This window comes from Meles meles, chromosome 20 (genome assembly GCF_922984935.1).
Source record: "Meles meles chromosome 20, mMelMel3.1 paternal haplotype, whole genome shotgun sequence".
NCBI lineage: Eukaryota > Metazoa > Chordata > Mammalia > Carnivora > Mustelidae > Meles > Meles meles.
In genome coordinates this window covers 8667834-8686944 of record NC_060085.1, presented here as the reverse complement: position 1 = coordinate 8686944, position 19111 = coordinate 8667834, and the positions used below count along the sequence as shown (strand labels likewise).

The 19111-nt window shown below is 57.4% G+C and overlaps 4 protein-coding genes across 11 annotated transcripts; 2 read left to right on the top strand and 2 right to left on the bottom strand.

Moving 5' to 3' along the window:
- The first annotated feature begins 1263 nt into the window (after positions 1–1263).
- FBXW9 (F-box and WD repeat domain containing 9) lies at positions 1264–7015 on the top strand. 5 transcript variants are annotated; one of them, XM_045990590.1, is made up of 10 exons: positions 1264–1724; positions 2852–2991; positions 3069–3197; positions 4377–4489; positions 4575–4666; positions 5501–5649; positions 5740–5853; positions 5984–6073; positions 6166–6231; positions 6304–7015. In XM_045990590.1, the coding sequence occupies exons 1-10, from the start codon at positions 1316–1318 to the stop codon at positions 6376–6378; spliced, it is 1377 nt and encodes a 458-aa protein (XP_045846546.1). In that variant the 5' UTR covers positions 1264–1315; the 3' UTR covers positions 6379–7015. The 5 variants fall into 5 exon arrangements, with proteins under 5 accessions (XP_045846546.1, XP_045846545.1, XP_045846544.1 ...); XM_045990589.1 differs by having other exon boundaries at positions 6166–7015; XM_045990588.1 differs by having other exon boundaries at positions 5501–5853.
- A 154-nt stretch (positions 7016–7169) lies between these two features.
- On the bottom strand, positions 7170–11310 carry GNG14 (G protein subunit gamma 14). Of its 4 annotated transcripts, XM_045990595.1 has the most exons (4): positions 10876–11306; positions 10601–10679; positions 7438–7530; positions 7170–7352 (listed from the first exon to the last, which is right to left on the bottom strand). In XM_045990595.1, the coding sequence occupies exons 3-4, from the start codon at positions 7528–7530 to the stop codon at positions 7227–7229; spliced, it is 219 nt and encodes a 72-aa protein (XP_045846551.1). In that variant the 5' UTR covers positions 10601–10679; positions 10876–11306; the 3' UTR covers positions 7170–7226. The 4 variants fall into 4 exon arrangements, with proteins under 4 accessions (XP_045846551.1, XP_045846552.1, XP_045846553.1 ...); XM_045990596.1 differs by lacking the exon at positions 10601–10679 and having other exon boundaries at positions 10806–11310; XM_045990597.1 differs by lacking the exon at positions 10601–10679 and having other exon boundaries at positions 10876–11310.
- A 21-nt stretch (positions 11311–11331) lies between these two features.
- DHPS (deoxyhypusine synthase) lies at positions 11332–14932 on the top strand. The gene is made up of 9 exons (XM_045990591.1): positions 11332–11648; positions 12175–12339; positions 12568–12689; positions 12772–12868; positions 12949–13035; positions 13542–13647; positions 13727–13830; positions 14515–14640; positions 14724–14932. Exons 1-9 carry the CDS (start codon positions 11442–11444, stop codon positions 14817–14819), a joined length of 1110 nt encoding a protein of 369 aa, XP_045846547.1. The 5' UTR covers positions 11332–11441; the 3' UTR covers positions 14820–14932.
- Positions 14825–19102, bottom strand: WDR83 (WD repeat domain 83). The gene is made up of 9 exons (XM_045990592.1): positions 18779–19102; positions 18581–18701; positions 18393–18498; positions 17728–17776; positions 17526–17652; positions 16610–16677; positions 16408–16516; positions 16216–16330; positions 14825–15129 (listed from the first exon to the last, which is right to left on the bottom strand). The coding sequence occupies exons 1-9, from the start codon at positions 18879–18881 to the stop codon at positions 14980–14982; spliced, it is 948 nt and encodes a 315-aa protein (XP_045846548.1). The 5' UTR covers positions 18882–19102; the 3' UTR covers positions 14825–14979.
- Positions 19103–19111: the final 9 nt, after the last annotated feature.

The window sequence follows — 19111 nt, the reverse complement described above, 5'->3', positions numbered from 1 at the left end:
GAGAAAAGATGTGGAGGGGGGCTTGGAATGTCTTAGAAATGGGGATGCACAGGACTCAGGAAATAATTCGGGAGGAGGGACGTAAGTAAGTGGTACCCAGGCACATTTCTTGGGACCCCAAGCCTCTCACTTTTCTTCCCGGTAAAATGGGAAGGTGAATGTGAAGGAAAAAGATTAGCTGTGGTAACATACACGTGTGTGGTGTCCCCTGGAATGGAATTACAGCTCACTGAATGTCTTGAGCTCAGTTTAAAAGGGAGCCATTAGTGTTACAGCCCAGGTTCAAGATCCCATCGCCTTACACTAAATTAAGGGGCAGTCTTGTGGCACCCTCATCTTTGGTTAGCCTCGCAACTCTGGGTCACTGGGCAGGTTGGGCAGTTCTGTAGGAAGCTAAGCTTGGCACTTGGCCTGTGGGAGGTGTAGTAAGTGTGAGCGGCATTACAGAGGCCAATGAGAATTGCTAAGTGCTTGGGACACACAGCCTCAATAAAATCTTGCTGCTGCTTCAACCTGGCCGAAGGTCACCTGCATGGACTTGGGAAGAGAAACAAAAACCTGACGCTGACATATATCCGACATTCATTCAACAAACGTGTTGTACATTCTGGAGCGAATAGGAGGTAAACTGCACAACAGTGGTATGTCCCATAGAGAAAAAGTTGGGAGGGGGGAGAGAAGGTTGGTAAGATGGTCAGCTTTACAGTAGGATGCTCTGAGAAGGCTTCACTGCGAAGGTGATAGCTGAACAAAAGAGCTACGTGGATAGCCTGAGAGAGGCTGAACAGCAATGCTCGAGACATTTATATGGACCGGTTAATACTGCCTGGCTCAAGAGACGCTTTCGATAAATAAGAGATAAGGGGGACTGTAGATAATTCAGAGAACTTGAAGTCCCTGCGGTACAGCTGCACGTTTCTGTCTCCGGAAGGAGTTGGGATCCCGCTACGGTCTAGCCTCTGAACTCAGGGGCCGCATTTCTAAGCTCAGTGCCACCTGTGAGAGGTGCTTTGGACAGAACCGCGTCGAACCAGGCTCAGCCGCCCGTCCGCATCAGCACCGCCACAGATGCCTGTTCAACAAACGCTAGAAACAGGAATAGGCATTTTCTAGCCCAAGGCTCCCGCAGCTGCACCACCAGAGCCCTCAGAACAGCGTGATTCTAAAACCCGGCCTGTTCCCGCACGTGGCGCTCGCTTCCGGTCAGCGCGTACACGTCATCAAGCCGCGCCGGAAGTGCCTTTGCGCTGCCTAGGAGACGGGACGCGGGCCCTCGGCTGACAGGGCCCGGCTGGCCGCGCCCACCCCGGTCGCCATGGAGCTGCCCCCAGGGCCGCGAGACGATCCCCACGCCTGGGAAGATGACTCGGACCCGGAGTCGGAGCCCGACCCCGACGCGCAGGCCGAGGCTTACGTGGCCCGCGTGCTCAGTCCGCCGAAAGTCGGGGAGGGGCCCCCACGCGCCCCTTTGCTGTCTGCGCCCGTCGCATCCCCCGGCGCCCTGGAGCCGCGGGCGGCGTCCAAGGGTGCGCCCGTGGGGGTCCCGGGACTGCTGAGCCTTCCTCCGGAGCTGCTGCTCGAGATCTGCGCCTACCTAGACGCGCGCCTGGTGCTCCACGTCCTGCCACGCGTGTGCCACACGCTGCGCGACCTCGTGCGTGACCGGGTCACCTGGAGGCTACGCGCGCAGCGCCGCGTGCGCGCGCCCTACCCAGTGGTAGAAGGTGCGCGCGCCTGGGGGCCGGGGTCAGCTGCCCAGGTTAGGCTAGGGTGCTGTGAGCACCGCCCTGAAGCACGCTTCCTGGTTGTCCTGGCTTGGGTGGAGGCTGAGGTAGTTATTGATGATGCCAAAGGCCCTGACCTCTTGGTGCACCATGAGCTAGGCGCTGGGGCTCCTGGGGCTGTGGAAATCTACCTTGGGGGTCTGGGGTCCCTGAACTGAGGATCCAATAGGCTTGGGGTCTGGTGGTACCACGGACCTGACCCCGGGCTGGGGGTTGACATAGGGACTTGAAGTCTTAGCAATTGGAATCTCTTGGGGTTCAGGGTAAGACCAAGAATCCTCTCGGTATAGATGCTGAGCTAGCAATTGGTGATGTCAAAGCTCCCCAGCCTTACAGTCTTGATCTAGGTAGGGATGGGGCCGGGACTAAAGGTCCCGAGCCTGCAAACTTTAAATCAAGCCACATCTTAGAGGTTAGTATCCCTGCTACTAGCAATCACATATAAATCCTCAAGCCCAGGGTCTAACCAAGGCTGGGGACTGGTAGTAATTCCTCCTGTCCCTGAGGTCACTGATACCTGAGGGATAAGACAGCTTGGTCAGCTTGAACTGATGGGGCTTTCCTGAACAGCCTGATAAACATAGTTGGTTGAGCCCCATTATACCACTGAATCTCTGCACCTAGTCCTTGAGTTCTACATCTTGACAAGGTTCCCACGTTTACAGAAACTAATCTGAGAACACTTCCCTGGGTTTGGTTGAGATCGTGGAGGCAAAATGTCTTAGTTCTGATGCCTTGCCTGAGGGTTGAGGCAGGACCTTAACATCCTGAGGCTACTATCCTCCACACTTGGGTCGGGGGTTGAGACCTGCAAAGATGGTCCTGAGGCTCCAGTTACCCTATTTTTGGAAACTGGGGTGAGTAGTCCTAGGCCTGCTTGCAAGGTAGGGGGCTGGTGGTCCCAAAGCTAGATCCTAGGCCTTCTTGGGTGGGGTCAGGGATCCAGGTGAGGTTCTCTCCAAGTCTGGTGAAGGTTGGGCTTCCTGGAAGCCAGGGGTAGGCTTGGACAGCTGCTGTGGATGTCAGGATTCCTGCCCACTGGGGACCCTGATCACAATGCCCCACAGAGGAGGACTTTGACTGGCCGACAGCCTGCATCGAGCTGGAGCAGCACCTGTCACGCTGGGCGGAGGACGGGCGCTGGGCTGAGTACTTCTGTTTGGCTGATGGGCACTTTGCTTCCATTGACTCGGTGCTGCTGCTCCAGGTGAGGTGGGGCTTGGTGGGGGGCAGGCAGGGCTGGACCAGGGTGACTCTGACACCACCACCTTGTTCTCTTCTCAGGGTGGTGCGCTCTGTCTGTCGGGCTCCCGAGATCGCAATGTCAATCTGTGGGACCTGCGGCAGCTGGGGGTGGAACCCAGCCAGGTTCTAGTCAAGGCCTTGGGCACCGAGAAGAACAGCACCCACAAGGTGAGAGGTTAGGAGGCCAGACAGGGGAAGGAGGGGTGAGGCCTGAGTAGGGTGCCATGGTTAAGGGCAGGAGTTTCGGCACCAGATGTTGTGGATTTAAATCTTGCTCTGCCATGACTAGGGTGACATTGGGTGAGATGCGGGACTTCTCTTGGCCTCCACTTCTACTTGTGTCTAGGGCTTGTTTAGGATGAGCACGAATGAGATGACTATGCCGTAGAGCTTCGCCTGGGCTGGGATACACAGCAGGCACTCGGGGGGACATCAGGTATACCTTGAGAGGCACGGGGCAGGGCAGTTACGAGGCTGCCTGTGAGGCTCACAAAGCTCTGAGCATGGCGGTCATCTCATGAGAAGCGGCTATGGAGGAAAACCACCGCTACCAGTCACCAAGGTGGTGTAGGCAGGTGGCCAAGAGCTTGGCGCTGGAGCTAGGCCACTGGGTTCAAATCCCTATTCTGCTACTCCCCGGCTGTGTGACCTTGGGCAAGGGACACAACCTCTCTGTGCTCCAGTGTCCTGGTTTGTAGCATGCGACCCGGTTACAGCACTCTCCTCAGGGAGTTTGGTGAGGAATGGGTGAGCCACCAGCCAGTGATTTGTGCCCATTAGCTCCCAAGGCAGGCGCTGTTTTTTGGTCCATTTTCCCAGTAAAGAAACTGAGGGAGAGCACTTCATTTGCTCCAGTCATGGAGCGGAAGCCTCACTTTTATTTATTTATTTATTTAATTTATTTTTTTAAAGATTATTTATTTATTTGACAGACAGAGATCACAAGTAGGCAGAGAGGCAGGCAGAGAGAGAAGAGGAAGCAGGCTCCCCGCGGAGCAGAGAGCCCGATGGGGGGCTCGATCCCAGGACTCTGGGATCATGACCTGAGCCAAAGGCAGGGGCTTCAACCCACTGAGCCACCCAGGTACCCGAGGCCCCACTTTTAATTGACTTGTTACGTGGCCCCAAACCACCACAGGTGCTGAGTCTGGCAGGGACTGGACTTAGGAGTATCATTCTATGTGGGTGTGCACGTCCCAGGCTCTGAAGTCAGACAGACCCACCGACCTAAGTCCTGACCTCTACTTGGAGCTGCCTTGCTCTGGCTTCTGGGGTCAGTTGTCTCCCTCCTCTGACCCTTGGTTTTGTACCTTTGGAATGGGGGTGACCACTGGGTCTGGTCTGCAGGGCTGGGTGTGGTCGCTGGCAGCGCTGGACCACCGCGTGTGCTCTGGTTCCTGGGACAGCACGGTGAAGCTCTGGGACATGGCAGCTGATGGGCAGCAGTTCGGCGAGATCAAGTGTGTGGGGTCCTGGGTGGGGAGGCGGGGCTGGGCTGGGTCCCAGCTAGTCACAGCCTGAGCCTCGAGCTCCGTGTGTTCCCAGGGGCAAGGCGGCTGTGCTGTGCTTGTCCTACCGGCCTGACATCCTGGTGACTGGCACCTATGACAAGAAGGTGACCGTCTACGACCCCAGAGGTGGGCCGGGGGCCCGGGGACCCAGGTGGGGAGAGGAGGGCCGCCTGGGGTCTCCAGGGTCATGCTGGGGAAGGAGACACTTGGACCTCACAGCCTGGCTGGGATGACAGTCTCAACCAGATGCTGACCACTCCGAGTGGCCCATGCTGTTGCTGGGCCAGCAAAGGCAGCTGGCGGGGGATGGGTGTTGGGGGCAGAGGCAGCCCCCTCCACCTGGGGTGTCTGGAGGGCGGGAGATCCTCTGAACCTCAATGCTGTGGGAGGTGGAGCAGCCCCTAGAACCCTGACTCCCCCACGTCCTAGCTGTCAAGCTTGAACCTCAGTTGTCCCCGTCTGTAAGATCTGGATAATAACCCCAACCCCATAGGGTTCATAGGAGGAGAGGACAGTAGGAACATTGGTGGATTAAATACTAGTTTACATAAAAAGCCTAGGAAAACACTACCCAGCACCAAAGCCTTTTCTGTTGTTTCTTTCTTTATTCATTCTTATTTTAATTGTAGGGCTAGGGCTCTTTTCGCAGGCGGGGCCAGAGGCGGGGGCCTGGTCATGGGAGTGGGGCTTGTCTCAGACCCGCCTGGGAGCGGAAGCATTTCCCTTGGAATTCGCTGAGGTTGGCTAGGTACTGAGAGCAGATGGGATTGGGCCGGGGGCTGGGAGGGTTGAGATCTGGGGGCCCTGGATGGCCCCAGACCTTGCTGGGACAAGAGAGGAGAGAGACGGGATGGGGGTAGGCAGAGCAGACCAAGGGTTGTGCCGAGCGGAATAGGGGCGGGCGGGAGGGCGGGGGGCAGGGGCTCTGATGTCTCCCTCCTCGCCGCATCACTCCCGAAGTCGGCCCGGCCCTGCTGAAGAGCCGACGGCTGCATTCCAGTGCGGTGCTGGCGCTGCTGGCTGACGACCGGCACATCATCTCGGGCAGCGAGGACCACACGCTGGTGGTGTTCGACCGCAGGGCCAACAGCGTCCTGCAGCGGCTGCAGGTGGACCCTCCCCGGGGGACCCGCAGGGACCGGGCATGGGGTGGTGGCTTGGCCTGGACTGAGCTGCTCTGTCCCGCATTCCTCCCACAGCTGGACTCCTACCTGCTCTGCATGTCCTATCAGGAGCCCCAGCTCTGGGCTGGTGACAACCAGGGCCTGCTGCACGTCTTCTCCAACCACAACGGCCGCTTCCAGCTCGTCCGGGTCCGCCAGGGAGCTGGCCCCTGCCCAACAGTCCCTGGGCCTCCTCCCTACCTCCTGACCCCCTGGGCAGCTGGCGGGCTGACCCTGGGCAAGGCCTTCCCTGAGTGTTCCGTGTCCCTCCTTCCTGCAGTCTTTTGACGTGGGCCACAGGTCTCAGATCACAGGGATCAAACACTCACTGGGGGCCTTGTACACCACATCCACCGACAAGACCATCCGGGTGAGCCCCCGAGACAGGCCCCCCTCCCTTACCCTGCCCCCACCAGCCAGCAGCGCATGGCCAGACCTTTGCCCGCTGCCCCTCCTCCCCAGGTGCACGTGCCTACGGACCCGCCGAGGACCATCTGCACCCGAAGCCACAACAACGTGCTGAATGGGGTAAGGCCCTGCCCTGTGTGCCTTGCCCAGGTGCCCAGAGCGCCCCTGACTCCCTCTGCCCTGCATCCCCAGATCTGCGCAGAGGGCAACCTGGTGGTCGCTGCCTCTGGGGGCCTGTCACTGGAGGTCTGGAGACTACAGGCCTGAGCAGGAGGATGCGGACATGGATCTGCCGGCCCACAAGCTGGGCCGTGGCCTCTGTTCTCGGGGGACCGTCTCCCCTGTGCTGGTGCTGCCCTTGCCCTGTCCCGGAGCCCTGAGGCACAAGGAGAGTCTGGGCCGTGGTGAGCTGTGCCCCACGGGCTGTGGCCCACGCCAGGGGAGGTGAGCCTGGTGTTCAGGCCCACCCAGAGGACTGCTCCCCTCCCTGAGGCCCTGTTTTTGTTAGGATTTGGATACCTGCTTTCCTTCCAGAGCTAAGGAGAAATAAACCCGATGTACTGGTGTCCCTGGAGGGCCCTGCCTGTGCTTCCTTGGGACTGGGAGGCGCCGCCGCCGCCGGGTGTGTGACCGTCTGGGAGACAGTCTGTGTCACGGGGAGGCAGGTCTGGCTGTGAGTGTTGTAACAATAACCTTGTCTACACTTGTCTGTGGGCCAGTGGATATGGGTGTGTGTGAGGAGGGGGAGGCTCTCAAGGGCATGCACATGTTTGTGTAATGGCACGTGTGTGTGTGAGATGCGTGTTGGCACCCAGACTGGGACTCTTACCCTGGGCGTGTTTGTGCGCTGGGCAAGGGGATCTGCTGAGGCCACCCCACGGGTGCAGGGGGCAGAGAGGGGCGGGGGAGGCATGTGCCGTCCTTCCGGGGGTGCAGGACCTGTGTGCTGCTGGGGCCAGGACCCTAGAGCCGGTGGGGGACGGGGTTGCGCCAGATGCGCGGGCATCCCTCAGCACGGGCCCCCTCCGCCCCCACCGAAGCCTGGCCAAGCCACGTCCTGGGGATCCTTCACTTCATTTTTATTGTGGCCTCCCAGGTGGTCGGGGCCGTGGCGGTCACAGGATGGTGCAGGGCTTCTTCTCCTTGAAGGGGTTGGTGGCAGCGGGGATGCCCACGAGGAAGGGGTCGCTCTTGGCCTGCTCCATGCAGAACTGCAGCAGGTCGGAAGCCGCCTTGGACACCTGCAGGCCAGCCTGGTCAGCCAGGCCCGGGCTGCCCGCCTGCCCCCTCGCCCAGACACGCCCGTGCCACCACCCTGGCCCTCACCTTCACGCGCTCGATGCCTGCCTCCATCCGCAGCTGCTCCACGGCCCGGCGGGCCTGCCCGATGTCACTGCCAATGGCCACCTTGCTGGACATCTGCAGGAAAGCGAGCGGGGTCACGGGCAGTGGGCTCGATTCCAGACTCTGAGCCGTATGGCTACCCAAGAGTCCCCTAGCCACCTCCTGTGTCCCCCTGGGGGCTGTGGGAAGGGGCTGGCGGGTCCCCAACCCGTCAGGACCACGTACTTCAGCTTGAGGACTGCAGCTTATTCCCGACTGCTCAGTCCTCCGGCAGCCCGGCTCTGGCTCCCTCCCCGGCCAGCCTGGCCTCTCCAGCCCCCTCCGATCCCTCCCCCACCCCTGCAGAGACTTTGAAGCCAGGACACTCATGGAGTGAAATGTCACCAGCGGCAGCAGCTGCCTCAGCTGAGGGGGGTCCCTGCCCCAGGGGGCCCAGTGGCTGCCCTGGTGTCACGTGTCACCTTCGCTGGGAGAGCGTGGGGGCCCTGGCTTCTCACTGACCTGCTTGATCCTCTGCCGATGGGCCCACCGCTCTTCCTTTTCCGGCCTCTTGCCCCCCCCCGCCACACATACAGAGTGTACCTTGGCTCAGGTACAGCCCTGTCTCCCCTGTCTGTCTACACTCACCAGCCAGGATCTTATCCACAGAGAACTCTGTCTACTTGCTTACGCTGAGGGCTCCTCTGTCCCCATCCCAGAGCTTTCCCTGATCTCACATCCACCCGAAGAGCCTACTGCCTCCTCAGTCTGTCGCACTGGGCTCTCAGGGGTCTCTCGCCTAGCTCAGCCAAAGCTGGACTCGGGATTGTCTCCCCCCCAGACCTGCCCCCCGGTTCACCACCATCCGCTCAAATGCCCTGGCCCACATCTTCAACTCCTTTGATCCTCTCTTTCTGGTGTCTCCACGTCTGAGCCTTTCTTAGGAACCATCAGATCAACTTCAAATTAGCCTCTCAACCTGGTCATGTTTTTCCACGTCCGTTGGCATGTCCTAGGTCCTGCTCCCATCTCTGCTGGCCTGGACCAGCGCAGGCGCCTCCGCCCTCGTCTCCCCTGCCCTGCCCTTCCCCACTGCCCCTGTTTTCTCCTCGAGGCAGCCAATGGGGTCTGGTGAAAAACAAATCACATTACAACATGGAAAACCCTTGAAGGCATATGTTAAGTGAAACGAGCCAGTCAGAAAATGACTGATAAGGTATGATCCCGTCTACATGACATCCCTAGGGATGTCAAATCCAGAGACAGGAAGTAGATGGTGGGTGGCTGGGGGAGGGGGACAGGGAGTTAGTGTTTAATGGGGACAGAGTTTCAGTTTGGGATGATGAAAACATTATAGAGATGGACAGTGGCAATGTTTGTACAACAGTGTGAACGTGCTTAATGCCACAGAACCGTATACTTGAATAAATCAATAAATGTGATAATAAATTTTATGTTATATAAGTTTTACTACAATAAAAAAAAAGTTGGTGGGGGCTTGGCTGCCTCTTGATCTCAGGGTTGTGAGTTTGAACCCCATGTTGTGTGTAGAGCTTACTTAAAAATAAAAGTTAAACGTCTGCCTTTGGCTAAGGTCATGATCCCAGGGGCCTGGGACCAAGTCCTGCATCCGGCTCCTTGCTCGGCGGGGAGCCTGCTTCCCCCTCGGCCTGCCGCTCCCCCTGCCTGTGTGCTGTCTCTCTGGCAAATAAATAAAAAAATCTTAAAACTCTCCAATCCCAGCCTTTTAGACTAAACCCATCTTCCTTACTACAGCGCAGAGGGCTCTGTCTGCTCTGGCACTTTCTACCTGCTCTGAATTCACTTTTTTTTTTCTTTTACAGATTTTATCTTTAAGTAATCTCTGCACCTAGCGTGGGGCTCAAACTCACAACCCCGAGATCAGGACTCACAAGTTCCACTGATAGAGCCAGCCAGGCGTCCCTGAGTTCATTTATTGATCTCTTTCCCTCCTTCATTCCTGGATTCCCGGATCACGCTGATGCCCCTGTGTGGGTTCACTGATTCATTCAGCACATTTGCTGAGACCACAGTGTGCCATCACTGCACAGAGCAAGAGAAACAGCGGCGAGCCCAGACAATCCTGCCTGCATGGAGCAGCTGCTGTCATCAGGAAGGGACGGACAACCGCAGACAAAATGAAAAGAGAATGACGAGCAAGGTAAATGGGGAGTAAGGTGGTCAGAGCAGGCCTCTGGACGAGGTAATATTTAGACAGAGATTCAGAGAAGGAGCTGGAAAAGAGAGTATTCCAGGCAGAAGGAGTAGCGGGTATGTCAAAGGTCAGGAAACGAGCTTGGTGGGTTCTAGTACAGCGAGGAGGCCGATGTAACCAGAGAGGAAGGAATTGAAGACAAGTGGTGGGAGATGAGGGCAGGAAAGTAAGCAGGCACATTCACAGGCCACGGTGAAGACCCTGGATTTTACTCCTAAGGAGAAGCCAGCATAAGAGAGTTTTGAAAAGGAACGATGTTTCTGGTTTCTGTGTATTGAGCTCTCTGACCACAGCAGGGAGATGGTTTGAAGGGAAGGCAGCCCAGTGTGGAGGCTTTGAGAATGGAGAGAAGGACCTGGATACAAACACCCAATCATAATGTTGTACACCTGAAACTAACAGAATGTCAAATTCTAACAATAAGAAAAGGCACCTGGATTTGGGGCCCATTTTGTGGGTAGAACTTGGTGGAGGTGCTGAGGGATGAGTGTGAGTGTGAGAGGAGAGACATTAAGCTCAGTTCTCCAGTGTTGAGCCTACTAGGTGCACGGAGACTTATTTGTTGAGCTGAGGGCTCTTTGATGAGCTGTGGAAGACTGCAGGGAGATCAGGGTTAGGAGGAGTGAGAACTGAGGGGTGAGATCCAACTGGGGACTGTCAAAGATGTCAAGGAGGACGTTCTCTTTCTCCAAACAAATGGGCTAATCTCTGGCCTCAGGGCCTTTGCACTGCCAGTTCTCTTTCCCAGTGGGGGATGGTGGATAAAGGCCTCCCAAATCTTCACTTATGGGGCCTTTCTGGCCTTGGCTCAAATGGCACCTCCTTGGCGTCTTCCCCAATCACCTGTCGCTTCAAATAAGGCCACCTCCCCCTCCACCCACCCCTACGTAAAAGACACATCATCATTTTGGAATCCTCAATAGCACTTACCACTATTGCTGTTAGCTTTCTAGCTCCCCAAACTGTAGACTCCAGGAGGGCAGGGTCTGCATCTTGTTCACTGATAAGTCTGAAATGCCAAACACAGAGCCCAACGTATAGTATAGACTCCATAAGTTGTAGAATGCCTGCTTAAGAGTCCCCCTGGACCAGACCCTGTGCCGCGCTAGGAGGATCCATGAGATACAGACCTCACCTTTGAGGGTCTCACAGTCTTGATGGAGGGAAAGAGAGGTCTGCCTTGGATCCCAGAGGAGGTCCCTTACCCAGAGGAAGGTCAGAGGAGGCTTCCCAGTAGAAGCGACAGCTGCAATGGCCCGCAGGGTTACGCAGCATGTGGAGGAGTCTCTGGAGACCTGAGAGGTACGGACAGCGATCACTAAACCATTCGACGAGAGACGCTCAGGGGCAGAAAGTATTTGACATTTCCTGATGATTCGAATCCTGTCCAAAGGCGACGTCTAAGAAGCCACCCTCCTTCCCAGAAGGGACAGAAACGAATGGGAAAGCGCCACGCAACGCGGTGGGTCTCCAGCAGGCGGCAGTGAAAGTAGGAATCGTCATTCATCTCAGGCTTGGTAAAACACGAGACAAGGAATAACGGCTCCTCGCAGCTTCCGTATTACGGAACGCACGCGCAAATATGGCCGCGCCCTGAATTATGGGACTCAAAGGTCATGTGACTAAGCTACTTCCCGTCCCCCTCTGCAGGTTTTCCCGAGCCCTACTTCCTGTACTGTCGTACAGAGCGCGTGCTGGGGTTTAGTGCGTTTGGAGGCCGCTGGAGGCCTGGCCTGGGACGACTGTGATCTGGGAGTGCGGCTTCAGGAACATGGAGGGTCCTCCGGAAGGGAAGGCACCCGCGGCGGCGCTGGCCGCTGTGCTGAAGCACAGCTCGGCGCTACCCTCCGAGAGCTCCCAAGTCCGAGGCTACGACTTCAACCGCGGTGTGGACTACCGTGCGCTACTGGAGGCCTTCGGCACCACTGGCTTCCAGGCCACCAACTTCGGGCGCGCCGTGCAGCAAGTCAACGCCATGGTGAAGCCTGGGGCGGAACTTCCGGCGTCGAGGGGGTGTGGCCTAGAGTGGCGGCAATGCAGTACTCGGAGGAGGCGGGGCTCCCTTGAGAAGGAGGAGTGTCCTTTGTTGGGCAGCCCAATAGTTGGAGAGAGGCGGGACCCATCCTGGGCGGCAGTTTCTGTGCTGGAAAGAGGACGTTGTCTCCCCCCGCCCCATCCCTATAGCATTCTACAATCAGGATGAGGTTGGGACTGATTCTAGATAGGAGGCGAGTGAAAGTGTTCTGAACCGTGCGGTTGAGGAGTCTAAGTCAGGCTCGGATTTGTTTTTTCCAGCGGGGAAGGGGACCGGGCCTGCAAAGGTCGTGCTCTCCGATTCCTTGAAAAGGGGGTAAAACCTGAGCGTGTGCCTTGAGATTTGGGCTGTGAATGGGGCGGAGCCTGCACAAAGGGCGTTCGTTCCCTGGCTACAGGTATTCCAGGTAGAAGTGGTAGGTGCTAAGGTTTGGGGCCAGAGGGTAACTTGACCCTGTCCTTACACCTAGATAGAGAAGAAACTGGAGCCGTTGTCGCAGGATGAAGACCACCATGCAGACCTGACTCAGAGCCGCCGTCCACTTACTGGCTGCACCATCTTTCTGGGCTACACATCCAACCTCATCAGTTCAGGCATCCGTGAGACCATCCGTTACCTCGTGCAGCACAACATGGTGGGGACCTCATGGAGTTGTGACCTTGGCCTTTCTAGGTCTTAGGGCAATAAAATTACTGGTGATTTCAATGACCTAGGGAGACAGGGTCAGTTTCAAGCAGAGGGACACGATCTACTTTTGCTGTAGAGCTTTCCCCGAGGGTCACTGGATTGGTATTGGGAGCTCTACCTGGGGTGAGGGCAGGGCCGCTCTTCCTGGGCCAACCTCCCTGACTTATGGCTGCAGGTGGACGTCTTAGTGACCACAGCTGGCGGCGTGGAGGAAGATTTTATCAAGTGCCTGGCACCCACGTACCTGGGCGATTTCAGTCTCAGGGGGAAGGAGCTACGTGAGAACGGGATCAACAGGTTGGGGGCCCTGAGTGGTGCTGAGCAAGGGAGCTGGGCTGGGGGTCCTGGGGCCTGATGCCCACGTGCCTCATGTTCACAGGATTGGAAACTTACTGGTGCCCAACGACAATTACTGCAAGTTTGAGGATTGGTTGATGCCCATTCTGGACCAGATGGTGCTGGAGCAGAACACGGAGGTGGGGCAGGAGCGACCTAGGGGCCGGCGTGGTAGGAGTCGGGGCAGGCACTGTAGGCTGAAGTCAGTGTCTCCTCCTAGGGTGTGAAGTGGACACCTTCCAAGATGATTGCCCGGCTGGGCAAGGAGATCAACAACCCAGAATCGGTGTACTACTGGGCCCAGAAGGTGAGGGGCTGGGTGGGGCCGGGATACCGGGCCTTGGTGTGTATTCGCTTGTTTCACCTTCATAGCCCCCTGGAGAGTCAGTTCCTCATCTCCACTGTGAGATGTGGAATCCAACACAGAGCTTAGGTGGTTTGTCTGAGGCTGCACAGCCACTGAGTGTGACCTTGGGATCCTGGCTCGTTTCCTAGACCTGGGATCAACTGGGGCAACCGTCATGGGGTGGGGCATATGGTCCCATGCTCCTCCAAGGCAGAGGTCCAGCAGAGTGGCGAGAGCTGCCGTTCTTTGTCAGACAACACCCTTCGTGCTTTATGATTTCGTCACTTAGGCTTCTTCGTCCATGAGGGAGGTGTTGTGTCCATTTTACAGTTGAGGAAACTGAGGCCCAGAAAACTTAAGCACTCCGCCCAGAATCAGGCAAAGAGGAGGGGATGCCACTGGGATGGGGACCAGCCTGCCCCCACTGGGCTCCGAACTCCAGTCACTCTTGTCTTGCTGTTCCCCAGAACCACATCCCCGTGTTGAGCCCAGCGCTCACCGATGGCTCCCTGGGTGACATGATCTTCTTCCATTCCTACAAGAACCCAGGCTTGGTCCTGGACATCGTCGAGGGTGAGGCGCTGGGGCCACACAGGAGCAGGGGAGGAGGGCTGGCTGGGTCCATAGCCTGACCACAGTGCTCTTCTCCCAGACCTGAGGCTCATCAACACACAGGCCATCTTTGCCAAGCACACTGGGATGATCATCCTGGGCGGGGGTTTGGTCAAGCACCACATCGCCAACGCCAACCTCATGGTGAGTGGAGACGGGGCATCCGGTGCCTAGTGAGGGAGGACGCGGGCTTGCCATGCAGCCATGCCTGGCATGGAGCCGTGGAGACAGCTGTGGACTAGACAGGCCAGGATCCCTGTCCTCCTGGACTGATGTTCCAGCCAGGGAGACAGGCAGCCAACAAGTGACACGCGTGTCACATGGCAGTTAGCTCCTGTGGGAAAAAATGAGGGATGACAAGATGGCAAGAGAAAATGTTCTGGGAAAGACAGCCAGTAAGCACAGAAAATGGCCAGTGCAGAGGCTCTGAGGTGCCTGAAAAAAGTCCAGGGACAGTTAGCAGGCTGGTGAGGGGGAGTGGAGGTGACCAGCAGCAGGAGCCAGGCCTCCAGGGCTGCCACGTGGGAGCTCACAGGCACTCTCTGGCATCTGTGGGGGATGGGGTAACATGGCGGGTCGGGTGAGGACTGATGGAGCCATGATCAGAGTGGGCGTCGTTGTGTTTGGTGGCAGCTCTGCCCATCAACCCTACCAAACTCCAACCTTGTGCTCTGCTCATGCATGGATGTGGGGCCCTTCCTATGGACTGGGGGGGCCACTCCGGGCTTCCTGCATGCAGGACACAGCCCTTGGCCTCTTAGCTAGTGCCCCCCGCCCATGTCCAGTGACTGGCTGACCAGCTCCCCCTGCCCTTGGCTCTCCCCACAGCGGAACGGGGCTGACTACTCTGTCTATATCAACACGGCCCAGGAGTTTGATGGCTCGGACTCTGGTGCCAGGCCGGACGAAGCTGTCTCCTGGGGCAAGATCCGGGTAGACGCACAGCCCGTCAAGGTGAGCCCAGTCAGGTGGCTGGGGCGCAGAGTCTCCCAGAGCGCGGCCACGGGCCCTATGGTTCACTCACATCCCCTCTGCAGGTCTACGCCGACGCCTCCCTCGTCTTCCCCCTGCTTGTGGCTGAAACCTTTGCCCAGAAGAGACACGCCTTCATGCCCGAGAAGAATGAGGACTGAATGGCTATGGCTCAGGAAAGTCTCCCCTCTCCTGTATTTATTAGCTTGCAAACCCGGTCCCTCCCTCCTTCCTTGGTCAGCCGTTGTGTCTAGAATAAATGGTCTCCATGATGCTTCTGAGTCCGTGTCCGTGTCCTTGGTGGCGGTGGGTCCCCCACTTTCACCCAGTGCCACCATCAGCCTCGTAAGCCTCCTCCCGCCAGCACTGGACGCTGCCCCCCATGGCGGTCAGCAGGCAGGGCTCCGTGGGGTGGAAGGCCAGCGACTGCACCACGCCGGGACCCACAGGAAGGGCCAGTGTCAGGGCACCCTGTGGACGGAAGGGGTGGGGAGCGGTTATCAGTGCATCCCTCTCCCTTGACCTTCAGCCACCCGCCGCTAACTGCTTCCCAGGCGCTGCCAACCTCAGCTGCCCCAAAATGAACCCCCGAGTTGCTCTATCTTTTGGAGCACGTGTGGCTCAGGCCAAACATCCTGGGAGTCTTCCTCTTTCACGCCTCCCACCCATTTATCAGCAAGTGCTCCTGGCGCAGCCTTTAGACCATCTCTCGATCCACATCCACGGCCACCACCTTGCTCCAACCCTGTCCTGTCCTGGCTTCTCCGCCCTGCTGCCATCTGGGCTCTAGGGGCCCAGGGGCGGCCTCTGTGCTCACTTCCTTCATCAGCCTGCAGTCCCCGCTCAACGCATCTGGTGCCTTAAGCAGGCTCCAAATTGCTCTTCCCACTTTGAAAATGTTCCTCCATGAGCTCCCCGCCTCAGGGTGACTTTGTGTGGTAGACTCTCGAGAAGTAAGGAGAACACTGGCGTGTTCTCAGTTGCCAGAGAGAGCAGGGCCCTCAAGTATCTGCCCCCCCTCCCCCCCCCCCCGCCCCGTGCTTCCTCCATCCTCTTAAGGGCATTACTTGCCCTGACCGAGCCCCAGCCCTGACCCCATGAGGTCAGAATAATAGTCTGTTTCCAGTCTGACCTTCCCACCAGGCCGAGACCTATCAAGACAGGGCTCACGGGGTTTGGGACTAGAAACCATGGGGATGCTCAGAGGTAGCTCAGGGTTTCTGAACTGTAGTCCCATCTCAGTAGGGGTCTGATGCAGCTGTTGGCCCCAGTCCCCCAGGGTCAGTTCCAAGGTCAGCTGGGCTTTGTGTGGCCTTGCTTAACCAGCCCTGTACTGGACAGCACCATCCTACAGTACTTCTGTCTCCTGACCCAAGTGGCCACACCTCTAAGCCTTAGCACACATGTTCCCTCTGCCAGGAATGCCCTTCCTGCTTTGTCTTTTCACTCACTCCTGCAAGCCCCCAGCTCTAACAGCATCCCCTTTGCAGGTGTGGCAGTGACGGAGGAGAAGACAGAGCGGGCAGCCTGGTAAGGAGTTGGGGTGAGGACGCTCACCTCCACCAGGTCCCAGAAGTACACCTTCCCGTCCTCGGAACAGCTGACCACGTGTGTGTCACGCTCGCTCAGGCAGCAGTCCAGCTTGTACTCCTGGTTCTTATGGCCTGTGTACCTGGGGTCAGGGGTGGGGTCAGGAGGGCCTGGGTCCTAGCAGGGGGGTGGGGGGAGCTCCACGACCCGAGGACTCACTCGCCCAGCAGCTCCCCTGTGTCCTTGTCTAAAAGCCGCAATGTGGAGTCCAGGCTGGAGACCAGGGTGCACTGCCCGTCCCGGCTAAAGCAGGTACAGGTGATGGGGCCTAGGGGTGGGGAGGGGCACAGGCGGGTGAGGCTGGGGCCCACTTTGCTGCCCCCAACTGGCCCTGCCTGCCCCACAGTCCTGCCACACTTACTGCCCACGTAGTCCGAGAAGAGCTGCCCCAACCTCAGGTCATAGCGCCTCACTCGGCCATCCACGGAGCTGCAAGAGGAAGGATCCAGCTAAAGCATCAGCTGGGGCCAGGAAGTCCATGGCTCCAGTCCCTGGACTCTCCCTGACCCTGCCAGGACCCGGGGGTGGGGAGCTGGGCTTGCCCTTCCTGTGCACCCTTCGCTGTCATGCTCACACTCAAGGATAGCCATGGGAAATAAACACTGAAATGAGTTCTTAAGTGGAATTCCCAGGCACTGGCTTTGAGAAGGACGCCCAGGGCCCGTCAGGAGCTACTTTATGAGTTTCTGATATGCACTGAGCTGCCTCTCTGGGCTAGTCCTTGGGACACAGCTGCAACAAAGTCAGAGCACGTTCTGCCACCAGAGCCTTACTGACTGAGAGTAATCTAGGAAGGCCTCCCTGAGGAGGTGACCTCTCAACTGGGACTTGAAGGATAAGGAGACAAACATGTGTGGTCCAGGAGATGATGTGTGGGAACAGACCAGCCAATAGTCTGGGCAGCCTTGCTTGGGAATATTCATTGTTTGCCTCTTGCAACTACAATGTCAGCCTGATGTAGGTCGAAATTGTCCCCTATTTCAATAACTGCTGTGTGTTTCCCAACAAAAAAAGTGGTATGCAAGAGAGGCTCAAAAACACTCTGAGCAAGGAGAAAGGGAGTCCAGACCGAGAAAGAGCAACTGCAAAGGTCCGGCGGTGAGAGCATGCTTGGTATATTAAGAGAAATGAGACATGGAATGAATAAAAGCTAAAAGCTCAGCAGACAGCACTGTGCAGGGCCTTGTAAGCTGAGGTGAGAAGAGTAGATTTTAATCTAAGTAGCGAGGCAGTGGTGATCCCCAGCAGGGGAGGAGTGAGGTCCTGGCTCCACTCACCCTGCCAGGACCTCATGGTCTGACACCTTCACACTGGATATGCCATCCCTGGCTTCGTCCAGCGTCTGCACTGGCTCGGGCCTCCGTGACCGGCAGTCCCAGCACCGTATGCTGGAATCGATAGAGCCTGTGAGGGCCAGCATGAAGGTGAGGTCAGCTTTGGGTTGCAGGGGTTAGCACCCTGCCTAGGCCCCAGACTCACCAGACAAGATGACTGTGGCCTCTTCATTAAACTGGACCGTGTTCACCTTCTGAGAGATGGAAATTGTCACTCAGAGGAGGCTGGACTTTGGAGGGCTGGGATAAAGGCAGGGTTCTGGGTGCTGGTTAAAGCAAGGGCAAAGGAGGGGCATCTGCCTTTGGCTCAGGTCATGATCCCAGGGTCCTGGAATCCGGCCCCACTGAGAAGGGAACCTGCTTCTCCCTTTACCAGCCCTACTGTTTGTGCTCTCTCTAACAAGTAAACAAAATCTTCTTTTTTTCTTTAAGATTTTATTTGTCAGAGAGAGAAAGAGCGAGTGAGCACAAACAGGGAGAGCAGCAGACAGAGGGAGAAGCAGGCTCCTCACTGACTCCCCAAGTCTGAGGGGGGACTTGATCCCAGGATCCTTCGATCATGACCTGAGCCCAAGGCAGCCGCTTAACCGGCTAAGCCACCCAGGCGTCCCTCTAATAAGTAAATAAAATCTTAAAAAAATAAAAAGAAAGCAAAGGCTAGAGATAGGGGAGGTGAAAGATTTTGGGGGACACTGCATGCTGGGCCGCGGAGTCGGGGTGGGAGGGTTCCCTGTCACCGCCTACACGTCAATGCAAATCTTCTTCCCCGCCATCCACGCTCTAATGAAGCCTCTTCTTGTTTATACTCACCCCCGCGTGTCCCCGGAATTTGCGCACGACCTGCCCCGATGCCACATCCCACAGCACCACCGCCTTGTCCCCGCCGCCGGAGCAGAGACTGCTGTTGTCAAAGGAGCTGGAGGGCAAAGGAGGGAAGGTCAGTGCTGACCTCAGATCCCGGTCTCTGCATCCGTACCTCGGACTGGCCCCCGGCTCACCCGGCCGCATCCAGCACCTCGTAGCCGTGGCCGCTGTACGTTCGCAGCAGCGTCCCCCGCAACGGATTCCACAGCTTCAGGGTCTTGTCGCTGCCGCACGTCAGACAGTAATTGCCATCCACTGGGAAACACCAGGAGGGGATTATAGGGCTGAGGACCTCAGAAGGCAGGAGGACCCGGAACGAAGAGGGAGCTCACCGTTAAACCGTACAGCTCGCACTGCCCCCTGCCCGCACTCCAGCGTCTTCACCCGTTTTTGCGGCAGCTCCGGGCCCCGTGGTTTCGGCTCAGGGAAAGCCATTTGTTTCGGGTTCCCTTCCTCGCCGACTTACATCGGTCTGCACCAAGGATTCCGAATCCTGGGGATCCACGGTCGGGTGTAACCTTATTGTCTTCCGTAGCCCACTTCCTATTTCTCACTTCCGGTTCAAATATTTTGGCTTTTTTCGGGATAGTGTTTGGAATACTGAAACCTGATTCCAGCTTCTAGGTTTCTTTTCCCATTTCTTGTTTTCAAGAAACATTTCTGGT

Excerpts from the sequence above, each read along its gene's own strand:
- GNG14 (XM_045990594.1), bottom strand. The coding sequence starts at position 9,413 with ATGAAGGAGGGAAAGAGATCAATAAATGAACTCAGGGACGCCTGGCTG. Across the intron at positions 7,531-9,347 it reads TGGCTCTATCAGTGGAACTT|ATGTCCAGCAAGGTGGCCAT; the intron begins GTGAGTCCTGAT and ends GCTTTCCTGCAG. Across the intron at positions 7,353-7,437 it reads CAGGCATCGAGCGCGTGAAG|GTGTCCAAGGCGGCTTCCGA; the intron begins GTGAGGGCCAGG and ends GCTGGCCTGCAG.
- FBXW9 (XM_045990586.1), top strand. The coding sequence starts at position 1,316 with ATGGAGCTGCCCCCAGGGCCGCGAGACGATCCCCACGCCTGGGAAGAT. Across the intron at positions 1,725-2,851 it reads GCCCTACCCAGTGGTAGAAG|AGGAGGACTTTGACTGGCCG; the intron begins GTGCGCGCGCCT and ends AATGCCCCACAG. Across the intron at positions 5,854-5,983 it reads GCCGCTTCCAGCTCGTCCGG|TCTTTTGACGTGGGCCACAG; the intron begins GTCCGCCAGGGA and ends TCCTTCCTGCAG.
- WDR83 (XM_045990592.1), bottom strand. The coding sequence starts at position 18,881 with ATGGCTTTCCCTGAGCCGAAACCACGGGGCCCGGAGCTGCCGCAAAAA. Across the intron at positions 17,653-17,727 it reads GGCCACAGTCATCTTGTCTG|GCTCTATCGATTCCAGCATA; the intron begins GTGAGTCTGGGG and ends TGGCCCTCACAG. Across the intron at positions 16,678-17,525 it reads GACCATGAGGTCCTGGCAGG|CTCCGTGGATGGCCGAGTGA; the intron begins GTGAGTGGAGCC and ends TTCCTCTTGCAG.
- DHPS (XM_045990591.1), top strand. The coding sequence starts at position 11,442 with ATGGAGGGTCCTCCGGAAGGGAAGGCACCCGCGGCGGCGCTGGCCGCT. Across the intron at positions 12,690-12,771 it reads CGTGAGAACGGGATCAACAG|GATTGGAAACTTACTGGTGC; the intron begins GTTGGGGGCCCT and ends TCATGTTCACAG. Across the intron at positions 13,648-13,726 it reads GGTCCTGGACATCGTCGAGG|ACCTGAGGCTCATCAACACA; the intron begins GTGAGGCGCTGG and ends CTCTTCTCCCAG.